The sequence below is a fragment of the Pseudophryne corroboree genome, chromosome 2, assembly GCF_028390025.1.
Source record: "Pseudophryne corroboree isolate aPseCor3 chromosome 2, aPseCor3.hap2, whole genome shotgun sequence".
Lineage (NCBI taxonomy): Eukaryota > Metazoa > Chordata > Amphibia > Anura > Myobatrachidae > Pseudophryne > Pseudophryne corroboree.
Window position 1 is genome coordinate 198,296,339 of NC_086445.1, and position 12,347 is coordinate 198,308,685.

General features: G+C 47.2%; 1 protein-coding gene across 6 annotated transcripts in view; it reads right to left on the reverse strand.

Annotated features, from left to right (window-relative positions):
- The window catches only part of PPP1R1A (protein phosphatase 1 regulatory inhibitor subunit 1A), a 457,483-nt gene that overhangs the window by 349,893 nt on the left and 95,243 nt on the right, over positions 1–12,347 (reverse strand). Inside the window, exon 1 of one of the 6 annotated variants that reach the window (XM_063952210.1) lies at positions 6,452–6,676. The exons of 4 other annotated variants lie outside the window; for them this stretch is intronic. In XM_063952210.1, the coding sequence (XP_063808280.1) occupies positions 6,452–6,532 (81 nt within the window). In that variant the 5' untranslated portion in view covers positions 6,533–6,676. Of the gene's footprint in view, positions 1–6,451; positions 6,677–12,347 lie in introns of those variants that run through there. One more of the 6 variants, XM_063952216.1, reaches the window with a different exon arrangement.

Here is a 12,347-nt window from a genome sequence, read left to right on the forward strand (position 1 = left end):
ATGCTCTGTATACAATGGTTCTTACAATGCTCATCATCACACTGTAGATTACACACAGACAGTTACCGTATCACCCATTTTACATAGATACATCACGCATGCCTACATTTAGAAGTCAGCAAAGCTCTCTTGGCTTGCACTAATCGCGGTATTTAGCCAGTGGTTCGATTCACAAATGTTTTATTAGTGGATCATTTTGTTATTTTTGTGATGCTTTATTGTAGTATTTCATTTTTTCATGGAGAAACGGAGGACAGTTCTGTGCTAAATTCTAATACCTTTCCTTGTGACTCTTTGATTGTATCAAAAATAAGTATTTGCTAGAAAAACTAAGATGTTTTATGATCATATTCAGCATTTATATAGTGGTGATGCAGAATTGAAAGTAAACTGGGTGTAGATGACTCAGAAAGAAAGCGCATGGAATAATAGTGCATTGTCACACCTATGGAGAGCTGTAGGTATCCCAAGATGCGCACACTCCTGCAATGGCCCCATATGCACCTGATTTACAGGTCATCATCCTCATCATCATCATCAGTGTGAACTTGTACCTGCCCTATACTACATACAGCAGACACGCCTCCTAACAGGTGTATATAGGACTACGATTTGATCTGAATGGACTAGGTTTGTCTGAACATGAAATTACTGACTTTAACCTATGGAAGGAGATGTAGTTATGATCCCGGATGCCAGACTGCCGGCAGGGGGCCAAGGGCTATTCCCACTCGTGGGTGTCCACTTTGCGGGGTGTCGTGGGCACTCGCCCCCCCCCCCCCTTCGGGGTCCAGGGCAACGGTCAAGCAATCCCAACCCTATAGGAGAATGTCCCTTTCCCATCGCGCCTCTATAGTCATAAAGTTTTCATGTAAGCAAAATGCGTGGGGGTTGCGTTAGCTCATTTACATGCATTCATTTCTGAGCATGCGCAGTGCAAACTCATACAAGGTAGCACAATACTCACTGTCCAAATATAGTGAGTTTATAATATAGAAACTGTGACCAAGACAGCATGTTGCTCAACCTTTGTATAGCTGGGATCCCAATTCCAGTGTGCTTGGTCCAAAACAGCTGCATTTTCCAAAAGCTTGTATTGAATATACTGTATAACAAGCAGGGAAACCCATTATTATGGGATCCTGCAACTACAATACATCCAGCCCTGTAAGTAAGTTATCGGGGCAGAGGGTGTACGACTTATTTTCCTCCCCCATTCTGAGAAAGCTAAGGACTGCAGTGCGTTGGAACATCACAGCTGACAAGGGAATATAATGATTGGACAGCTAGACTGTACTGGGTTGGCATTGAAAAATGGGGCTGTTTACCTGGAATATTTATTTCTAAGAAATCTAACCTAAATGAAAAGAACAAAGGATATGTTGGCACTATATAAATTATGCATAATAACAATAACAACAACTGTGCTTCATCGCACAAGTATTACCAAATAATAGGATGATAATTATATGGTTACTCTGATTTGACAGACCACATGACAGAATAATGTTCTCTTACACAATTATTGCTATGTTTGATCTGGTGCCTATAGTGCCTTACGGGAGTTCTCCTTTCATAAACTTGTTACTCTGACATGTTGTTCTTTGAAGGGAAGCTCATTAGAACTGTGAGATTGGGCTTCCTGTAAACACAATGTAGACCTCCATTATTCTTTCATTTACAAGTTACCTGAAGGGGAGATTTTTGGGGAAAGTGCCAGAGTTGAATTAAAATAATTACAACAGACATTAAACATGAACCAAACTAGTTCATGTAGGCAATTTATTCTATACAAGTCTACATTGTGATTTTTGTGTTCTCCTCCCTTATCTCATTTGCAGATTCTCTAGAAATTTAAATATTTTATATAAACATCTTGCTACCTTTAGGGGCATATTCTATTACCCTCTGGGCTTACAGCGGGAGGATAACTTTGAGCTTTAACGCCAAAATCTATTCGGTCAAAAACCCACAGCTAACACTCGTTAACTCATAGGTTCTAGTTAAGTGCCTGAAACTATTAGTTAATGTGCATGCGGTGGGCACAGTAGAGGTAAAAAGCGCTACTTACAGTACCTCGGATTTCTGTTTGTCCCTAAGGGTGTAAATGCACTCTTGGTAAACCACGGGCTGCAATTGAATAGCTTCGGGCACTGCCACATGCCCTCGATAAGCCCCAAGGCTAATTAAATATGCCCTTTAGTTTTGGAAAAAGATATAAAAAGTAAAAAACACAAACTATTTTTCTGTTTATTGATATTGAAAAATAGAAATCTGCTGTTCTAGAAATCATAGGTCTTCTTTAAAGCCAAATGTAATCGTTTACAATTGATTTTGTCCTGCGCCTTTCTTTTCATCACAATGTTAGTAGTTAATCGCTCACCAAAAAATGTGAAATATAAATCTGGTGCATAATACCTTTATATCTTTAAGATATAAAGTAAGATAGATATTTATTAATACAATATATATACTAAATACCCCCCCCCCCCCGCCCCCCCAAAAAAAAACAAAAAAACAAAAACAAACCCCAAATGAAAACACATAAGTGTGAATGGACCCTATATTAGGAATTGGAATAAGGATGTGATGGGCAATTAAGGGCAGGTGGATCCTTGATTGTTGCTGGGATACGTGGAGTGTTCCAGCACACATGGATAAAAAAAAAGATAGAAAGGAAGATATAGTGTACACTGCAGAAAGGGTGGCTTGGGGGATTAATTTAATGTCCATACAAGTATGGTATTACTCCAGTGTATAAAGACATTTGTATGATTCTTGGGGGGAAATCCAATTGTGGGTGAAGTTCTCGCACCCGCGACTTAGCACGGCAACAGCCGCACTTTACAGCAACTTGAAGTTGCACCAAAAAAATTAGCAAATTAGTGCTGAGAGTGGCTGCGAGGGGTACGAGATGCGGTACCGTTGCGGTCATTTCAGCGCCGCTGCAACAGCAACACGCACCCTACACCCGCAGTTGGGTTCCCCTCTTGGTTTGATCATCAATTTTGTCGAACTGTGTGTCCCAAGAAAAACAGATTGACTCTAATAGTGCATACTTAGTTGGTATACAGAAGGATGAAACACATGCATTGGAACCATCCACGTATGTACAGTATGCTTAAAGACAATTTATTCAGAAAGAGTTGTTTTGCACATGTGTGCTTATATGGTTTGTCAGTGTGATCAAAGTGCATGCCTAGTCTCAGGTCCTTGGAGACACCTTCATAAGATAGAAGGACTCCCTTTGGTCAGCAGGGAGGGGAAGAATCTGAAAAGGCGCAAGTGGAAATATGACATTAAAGACCAACCTCCTACCACTTTATTGCAATGCCTTGCTTTACAATATTTTTTCCGTTTTCCTCCTAGAACACTGCTGCTTGTTTTCACATACTGTATAATGGAAATGAATAATGACAGTAAAGTGAAATCAGGACTGCATTAATTACATGTGGCACCACTGCCTGAAGTGAGCCTAGATATGTGCATCTCTGCTGAAGTGCAAAGTCCATCCAATTAAGAGAATAACAATTTCTGCCAGCTCTGTGATGGTGCAAGAATCAAGTGTTTTTACCAGGCAAAGCGTATAATGCCCCCTTATAAGTGTCCTCCCCATCCCTTTATCTAATTCAAATACTCTCACTTTGCAAATCTTGTTTTGCACTGTTGTATAAAACTAAGCACACCACCCTACTTCATACTTAGCAGACAATGTCTCCGCTCTACCCAACACCTGATACAAACGTCTGACCCACCATAAATGTCGCCATCTTGTTCTGCAAACCAATCACCTTTGTCAGCAATCTAGGCGTGCCATTCCACTCTATTGAACAGCAGACTTTGCACTGCAGATCTGCTGCCAGGGGATAAGCATGAAGAGAGACAAAGTGGAGAGATATAAATCCAATCAGCTTCTAACTCTCATTTTACAGTCTGCGGGGTATATTTACTAGCACTGGGTGGAGATAAAGTGGACTGAGATAAAGTACCAGCCAATCAGCTCCTAAGTGTCATTTTTCAAACCCAGCCTGTGACATGGCAGTTACACACTGATTGGCTGGTACTATGGGGCAGATGCATTAACCCTGGAGAAGTGATAAAGCAGTGATAAGTGCAAGGTGATAATGCACCAACCAATCCGCTCCTGTCAAATTACATATTGAAGCTGATTGGCTGGTGCGTTATTACCTAGTATCACTGCTTTATCACTTCCCCAGACTTAATACATCTGCCCTTTTATCTCCGTCCACTTTATCTCCATCCAAGGCTTAGTAAATAGACCCCTGTGTTGAAAAATGACAGGAGCTGGTTGGTTGGTTGGTTGGTTGGTTGGTGTTTTCTTTCTCACCACTTTCTCTTTCTCCATGCTCTGATAAATACCACCTGTTATTGCCAACTATGGGTTCAATCCAATTAGCTGCAAAAGGTGTGAAGTGCTGTTGCCGCGGCGTATAAACGCCGCTAACAGCACCTGATCTCGCACCCTTTGCAGCCTTGGATTCTGCCTGAATTCGCACAATGGCCCTCATTCCGAGTTGTTCGCTCGCAAGCTGCTTTTAGCAGCATTGCACACGCTAAGCCGCCGCCTACTGGGAGTGAATCTTAGCTTAGCAGAATTGCGAACGAAAGATTCTCAAAATTGCGAATAGAAATTTCTTTGCAGTTTCTGAGTAGCTCGAGACTTACTCTGCCACTGCGATCAGTTCAGTCAGTTTCGTTCCTGGTTTGACGTCACAAATGCACCCAGCGTTCGCCCAGACACTCCTCCGTTTCTCCAGCCACTCCCGCGTTTTTCCCAGAAACGGTAGCGTTTTTTCACACACTCCCATAAAACGGCCAGTTTCCGCCCAGAAACACCCACTTCCTGTCAATCACATTACGATCACCAGAACGAAGAAAAAACCTCGTAATGCCGTGAGTAAAATACCAAACTTCTTAGCAAATTTACTTGGCGCAGTCGCAGTGCGAACATTGCGCATGCGCAATTAGCGGAAAATCGCTGCGATGCAAAGAAAATTACAGAGCGAACAACTCGGAATGACCACCAAAATTGCTTGCTACCCTATGGCACAGTGAACACTTTAAAGCAAGTTCGGGCCGACATAAAGGCCCTCATTCCGAGTTGTTCGCTCGCAAGCTGCTTTTAGCAGCTTTGCACACGCTAAGCCGCCGCCTACTGGGAGTGAATCTTAGATTATCAAAATTGCGAACGAAAGATTCGCAATATTGCGAAAAGACTTCTCTGTACAGTTTCTGAGTAGCTCGAGACTTACTCTTCCAGTGCGATCAGTTCAGTGCTTGTCGTTCCTGGTTTGACGTCACAAACACTCCCAGCGTTCGTCCAGACACTCCTCCGTTTCTCCAGCCACTCCCGCGTTTTTCCCAGAAACGGCAGCGTTTTTTCACACACTCCCATAAAACGGCCAGTTTCCGCCCAGAAACACCCACTTCCTGTCAATCACATTACGATCACCAGAACGAAGAAAAAACCTCGTAATGCCGTGAGTAAAATACCAATCTCCATGGCAAATTTACTTGGCGCAGTCGCAGTGCGAACATTGCGCATGCACAATTAGCGGAAAATCGCTGCGATGCGAAGGAAATTACCGAGCGAACAACTCGGAATGACCCCCAATATTCGGCCATTGCCGCTATGATTCGCTCCTGCGATATCATCACGGCTAATTGGACTGACCCCGAAGCCGTATGCAAATTATTTATTAATATATGAGTGGTATTTACTCAAACTATACAGCTCATACGTCTTTAAAGTTCCATACCAAAGTGTATACATTTGAACCTGTTTACCACTGACACGAGAGATGCCACTGACTCCCATATTGAAAGAATCATCAAAGCAAGTCCATTACATGCACATGATCCTATTTCTCAGTACAGTCTCAGCTTTCTCGGAGAGCACTGATGCTGTGAATACAGTATGCGCCGTCTTTCACCATTGATCATTTCTTTCCAAGTGCAAAAGTGCAGATGCTGAGCCCACAGTGATGTACAGCTCGTGATGAGACGTGGTCAGTAAGTATCAGTAGCGGTGACAGTCCATCACATGTATTATTACATTGCTATAGGGCGGCACTCATCTCATGCTACAGCTGCACAGTAACCCACATACTGAAGCAGCAGTGTTTAATTACAGTTTGGAGTTTGACCTTTGCAGTGTTCCATCTCCCTCACTCCTCCTTATCTCCCTTACACCTTCTTTCTTCTTATCACTAGAGCTCTTCTCATCACTTCTCACCTTTCTTACACATATACATTACATTCTCCATGCTGGTCATTGCTATCATACTCCTGCTTCTTCTTACTACTCCTGTCTCTGTATATAACCCCATGCCTTCCTTATCTTCCAGTACATGGCTGCACTTGCAGTGTATACTGTATATCTCCAGTCTCCTTTATTGCTGATCATCACCAACAAAGCCCCCGCTCTCACCTGTTCTGCTGCCTCAGGGTCCAGATGAGGCTCCAGCAGTGGAACAGTGAACTGGATCTTCCTGGGACTGTTAGGTTCCATTGTGCGAGTGTCCTGTCTGCTCCTAGGGTCAGTCTGCGGTCTGCACGCACGGATCTGCAGCTCAGCCTCTGCTTTCTGAGGTTACAGGGATTTTGCCAGCCCCTTATCTCATCATGTCTTCACTCTCCGAGCTGCACAGTGGTGGATTGGCTGAGCATTACAGCCCGGGTCCCCCTGCTCCCCCCTCCCCTCTCTCTACACACACACACACTGTCATATACACAGGCACACACATTGCAAAGTATGTGTGTAAATACTCATAGGGCACAGTGTATCCTTTCAGCATTCCCTCTACCAGTTATAAACAAGACACAAATATTTATAATGTGCAAGTCACATTTCACAATGTGTTCCTGTGCTGGCTGCTGAGTGCTGTAATATTGCTGTACCATATATTACATCTCCCGTTAGTAAGAGGGAAGTCTCTAGAGAGGAAAGGTTCTGGATGTATTTATTTTATCATACTGTACGCGAACAATGACTAGGAGGTGTGTAAGAGGTGCGGCTGCGTGTGGTGGTGCCTGTTGCCGTGCAGGTGTAGATTCGGTACTCACCAGGCGCCGCTCTCTCTCACCTTCAGGTACCGGAACCTTCAACGGACCTGGCAATCTTCAATCGGATCCGGACACGGCGATTCCCTCTCGGAGCTGACCGACGACCGAGCTGAGGAGAGAATAGGTTACCTCAAGGGGGGTATCAACCCTTCTTCCACCGGAAAAGGGGATACCCCAGGGGTGACGGCGACCTTCACCGGTTGGGTGAAAGGTCATCACAGGCACAAAGCCTCAGCCACCCAGATTTCACACACTCGCGGTCTCGCACGTAGTGTGATGAAAAGGATTCTCACATCCGTGAGCAATCCCGACTCCGGCGCTCGGGGACAGACAAGGGACAAACGTACACGGATGCTACTCACCGTCACAAGTCTTGCACTCCGATCTTCTCCACTTACAGGTCCCTGTAAGGAGGCAAAGAGAAACAGCCGTGCAGGGCCAAGAACTACCCTAGTGTGCGTCCGCTACACTAGCTACATAAACAGAGCCCTCAAACTAGCTCGTGTGAGTGGTGCAACACAACTATGCACAACTTAAACAAACAGACACTTTGCCCTGCACGGTAACAACATACACAATATCGGAATACAAGATCACACGGTGCTGTCCCTTTACACCCCTACCTCTGGAAAGGGGGTGGGCGCCGCACGGCCTGCCCACCTCCTGTACACGACCTTCTATGAGGCTCAGGTCCCGTGGACCTGCCTACCTAAACACCTCAGGGTGGCCTGGGCCTAGTGCCCAGTGCCACCTTTACTCACCTCGGGGGCACTTATTCCCTGGGCCTAGCGCCCTCTAACTGCACACAGGCCGGAGGCCTGATTCCGCCCACGGCCTAGCGCCCGCCTAACTTGTTGCCCGTTGGGTGACCTGGGCCTTGTGCCCAGGGTCACCTTATATGTACCTACTGCCCAAAATACACTAGGGCCTAATGCCCTCTAATGTTCCCACAGGCCTATTGCCTGAATTGCCCCCGGGCCTAGTGCCCGCCTACTGCGCCGCTTTCTGGTAGCTTGGGCCTAATGCCCAAACCACCTAATCCAATGATGACCCCCAACCTCCTATCTGCGCCCAGGCCTAGTGCCCGAATTGTGCCCTCGGGCCTAATGCCCGTCCCTGGTGGTCGAGGAAGGAAAAGGGGAGGGGGAAGGTTAGACTCACTGAGGCCTCACCTAATCCGGGGGTCTCCGGCACCCTCTTCTGCCACTGGCCCGTCCTGGCTAGCGGCGCCTCCGTCTCTTCTCCGCGTCCAGCCGCCGCTGGACATCTTCTTCAAGGGGCCTGGCGTCTCCTGGCCTCTTCCGCGGCCTCAGGACCTCTTCACCGCTCTTCGGCGCGGCGTCTTCTCCCGGCGTCTTCTCTCTTCGCGCTCCCGCGCGTGGTCTTTCCTTCAGGCTCCCGCCCGGCGTCTGACGTCAGACGCCGGGGGCGGGGCCTATGACGCGGCGAGCGCCGATGGGCTCGCCGCGCCCCTCTCCGATTGGCTGCCGCTCCGGGAGCCGCGATTGGCTCCCGGAGGGCGCCAACATTCAAATGCCCTCGCAGCATCTGGTCCGGTGCAGGGAAAAGGGTAATCCCTGCACCGGACACCCGCCGCCACACACTGACAGGCGCTGGGGACAGACAAGCTGTCCCAGCGCTGTCAGCGACGTTGTCCCGCAGGGGACACAGGCACCCTGGCTGCTGCTGGAATGTGTCCTGTAAAACAGGACACATTCCCACAGGTGTCACAGCTGTATTTCCAACTGCAATGTGTTGCCTGGAGAAATCAAAAGTGATGTAAAATTTGGCAATTGTCTGTGACTGTTGATTCTCCCAGTTATACCCCTTTCAGACCATCTGAGGGGGTTCGCAACCGGGAGCCTGACATGGGAGCTCACAGGGTGCGCCCAGTCTCGGGTGCCCCGCCGCCTCTGTAAGCAACCCGGCATATTGACGCAGCAGAGGCGGCACTTGGAGATCACATGATCTCCAAGCGCCAGCCGTCTACGCACAGTGAACGGGAAACGGGTCGCATCAACCCGTTTCCCGTTCACACTGCACAGCGAGCCGGGTTGAATATGTGTTCAACCCTGCTCGCTACCCGATTTGGAATTTCAGCCCTGGCACCTTTCAAACCGCACATGAACATGGGTTGTGCGTGCTCATGTGCCTATAACCCATGTTCATAGCTGGCAGGTCTCCGGAAATATGGCATGCGCCAAGTTCCAGCAACAAATCACTACTACACATGTGGGGTGGCCATTTTGCCAGTGATCTTTGCCATGGCTACAGCACCGGCGTTGCAGTACTCTGGAAAGGTGAGCAATTAAACATGGGTGCAGTGTATGGGGAAAGTTTGCCTAAAGCTGGATACACACTTGTGCAATTCTCATCCAATTCGACCTAAGATCAACCAGTTGGTCAGACATTGGTTGAGTGTGTACGCTCACAACAGCTCTGGTTTGTATCCAGTCCTGGTCATCTGATCTTGCCAAAATATTTTTAAACCTGCTGAAATACAGTATCAGGAGAAGGGATGCCAATCACCAGACAAATATAGAAGTGTGTACATTCCTAACCCTAATGCTTCTCCCCATTCATATGTGTGTGAGTGGAAGCCAGTGTAATGCCCACAATTCCGGTGTTCATGTTATATCTGCTCCCCCCGCAGTGCAGCGGCAGTAATCGCAGTCTTAATTACTATAGCATGCTATTAGCATCTCACCGGTGCGATCGCCTCTGTCTGATTGACAGGCAGAGGCGGTCACGGGGCAGGAGGGGGTGTGCCAATGGCATTAGAACGCCATTGGCAGGGCGTGGTTCGGACAACGGAGGCATGTCTGGGCCATTGGGTGGGCAGGCTATGGCGGCTGCGTGATGTCATACGCAGCAGCTGCGACTTGGGACATGGCCAGTAGCTACCTGCCAGCGGACAGGAGCTGCGCTGGCAGGGAGCTACTTGTCAGGTACAAAGCATTGCCGCCGCATGATGCTTTTGTACCTTTGCGGGGGAGGGGGCCAGGGACTGACATGCGGGGCGGACTAGCCCTGTGCTGGGCGTCCCCCCGCATGTCAGAGTAACTGATCGTAGATGTGCTAAATTTAGCAGTGGGGACAATGAGATGAGGGGAGTCTACCCCTTATAACTTTTTAAAGCTGTCCATGGCAGAATTATGCAGTGGAAGGGCTTTCAGGGCAGAGTCTGGCAGCGGAAGGGCTAACAGGTCTCCTCACCACAAGCTGAGGCGTTTCTGCAACCTCCGATCACCTCCTGGATTTTTTATGAAGTCGGCTCTGCCACACGGATACCAGAAAAGGGGGCGTGGCCTCACCAAACGGACCATTTTCCAGCCTTTTGGGGGCGTGCCCAGCGCTCCCCGAGTTGATGGGCAGCCCCTGCTCCCCTCCTAGCACTAAATACATGCATGTATGCAGTGATCACCGGCTGCTTTGCAGTGCAGAGCAGTGGGTGACCAAAGGCTCCCTGAACTGCCCCCCCCCCCCCCCCCGCCAGTGGGACACTGCTGCCCATGGGAGGGACAGCGGGACGGTGTCCGAATAGTGGGACTGTCCTGTTGGGAGGTACTGTATGCAGCAGTAAGAAATTAAATATCGGCCCAATGTATATAAAAAACCCAAACATATAAAGCGACACAGAGACCATTAGGAGCCCGCTCTTGTGAAATTTAAAAAGAATGCAAAGTTTTAGCCAATAGGCTACAATGGCAAACACTGTCAAAAGATGGCTCAAGCTATCAGATGGCAAACTACTGTACGTATAGTTGTATTTTTGGAGCTTGACTACTCTGGCTAGATCACAGTCTCAATACACTTGTATGGCAACTGCACCAGCAGTAGCGGATTATGGCTCAAATGTATTAAGCTTTAACAAGAGATAAAGCGAAATATTGTGTACAGTTCCACTATTGTGTACAGTTCTCGGCGGGTGGTCTTCAGTATGCCGAATGTCGGGATCCCGGCGCACATTATACCGGCGCCGGAATCCCGACACCCGGCATACCGACAGCTGTTCTCCCTCGTGGGGGTCCACGACCACCCTGGAGGGAGAATAAAATAGTGTGGCATATGTAGCGCGTAGCGCGCCACCGTGCCCGCAAAGGGCTCCTTAGCGCTCGCCACGCTGTCGGTATGCCGGCGGTTGGGCTCCCGGCGCCGGTATGCTGGTCGCCGGGAGCCCGAGCGCCGGCATACCGTACTACACCCGTTCTGGGCACCTCACTACAAAAAAGATATCTTGGAACCCGAAAGGGTTCAGAAGTGAGCCACCAAACTGGTTAATATACCAAGTATACCTCGTCAACGTACTTTACCAAGCTGGGGACTTCAGAGGACCCCATGGTTTTTTGTCTAAATTCTCAACTGTTTCATGTGGTAAATTACTAAAATTATATTTTTGGGGTTTCTGAAGGGTTCTAGTAAGGGTATGACAGATAGCATATAATATTTTTTATTTTTATTTGAAGAGTAGTTAGCCAATAAAAGCCATATATTCTTCTTCATTACAGTATGTACATTTTTACATCCGATTGGATAGTGTATATTCATGTAAAAAGGTTATATCGGTAACAATACATCACTATTCATGTGTTGCCATCGCTACAGTCCTTAGCACGTCATAGCGGTGGTTGTTTTCCTGTGTTTTTCACATATAAAACGCTCGGCATTTGTAACGTAGTATAGTGTTTTTTATTATTTACGTTTTTTTGAAAGAACATTTTATAAGCCTAATTACACAGTATTAATCTTAAGCGGGACACATAGAAAAATCAGGAGTTAAATAGTTGTTATACAGTAGATACAGCAGGATCACAAAAAATAACATTCTGGGGTCCTCAGAAGACCCCCCTTGGTATACTAAGGGTTAAGGGGTTAGAGCAGAGGTTCTCAAACTTGGTCCTCGTGGGCCCACACAGTGCATGTTTTGCAGGTAACCCAGCAGGTGCACAGGTGTATTAATTACTCACTGACACATTTTAAAAGGTCCACAGGTGGAGCTAATTATTTCACTTGTGATTCTGTGAGGAGACCTGCAAAACATGCACTGTGTGGGCCCCCGAGGACCGAGTTTGAGAACCTCTGGGTTAGAGGAACTGAATTATGAGGAAAGACTTACAAGGTTAGATATGTTTACACTGGAAAAGAGGCGGCTGAGAGGGGACATTATTAATATTTATAAATACATAAAGGGACAATACAAGGATTTATCAGACGATCTGTTTATCAAAAAAATGCTACACAGGACACGTGGACAACCCCTG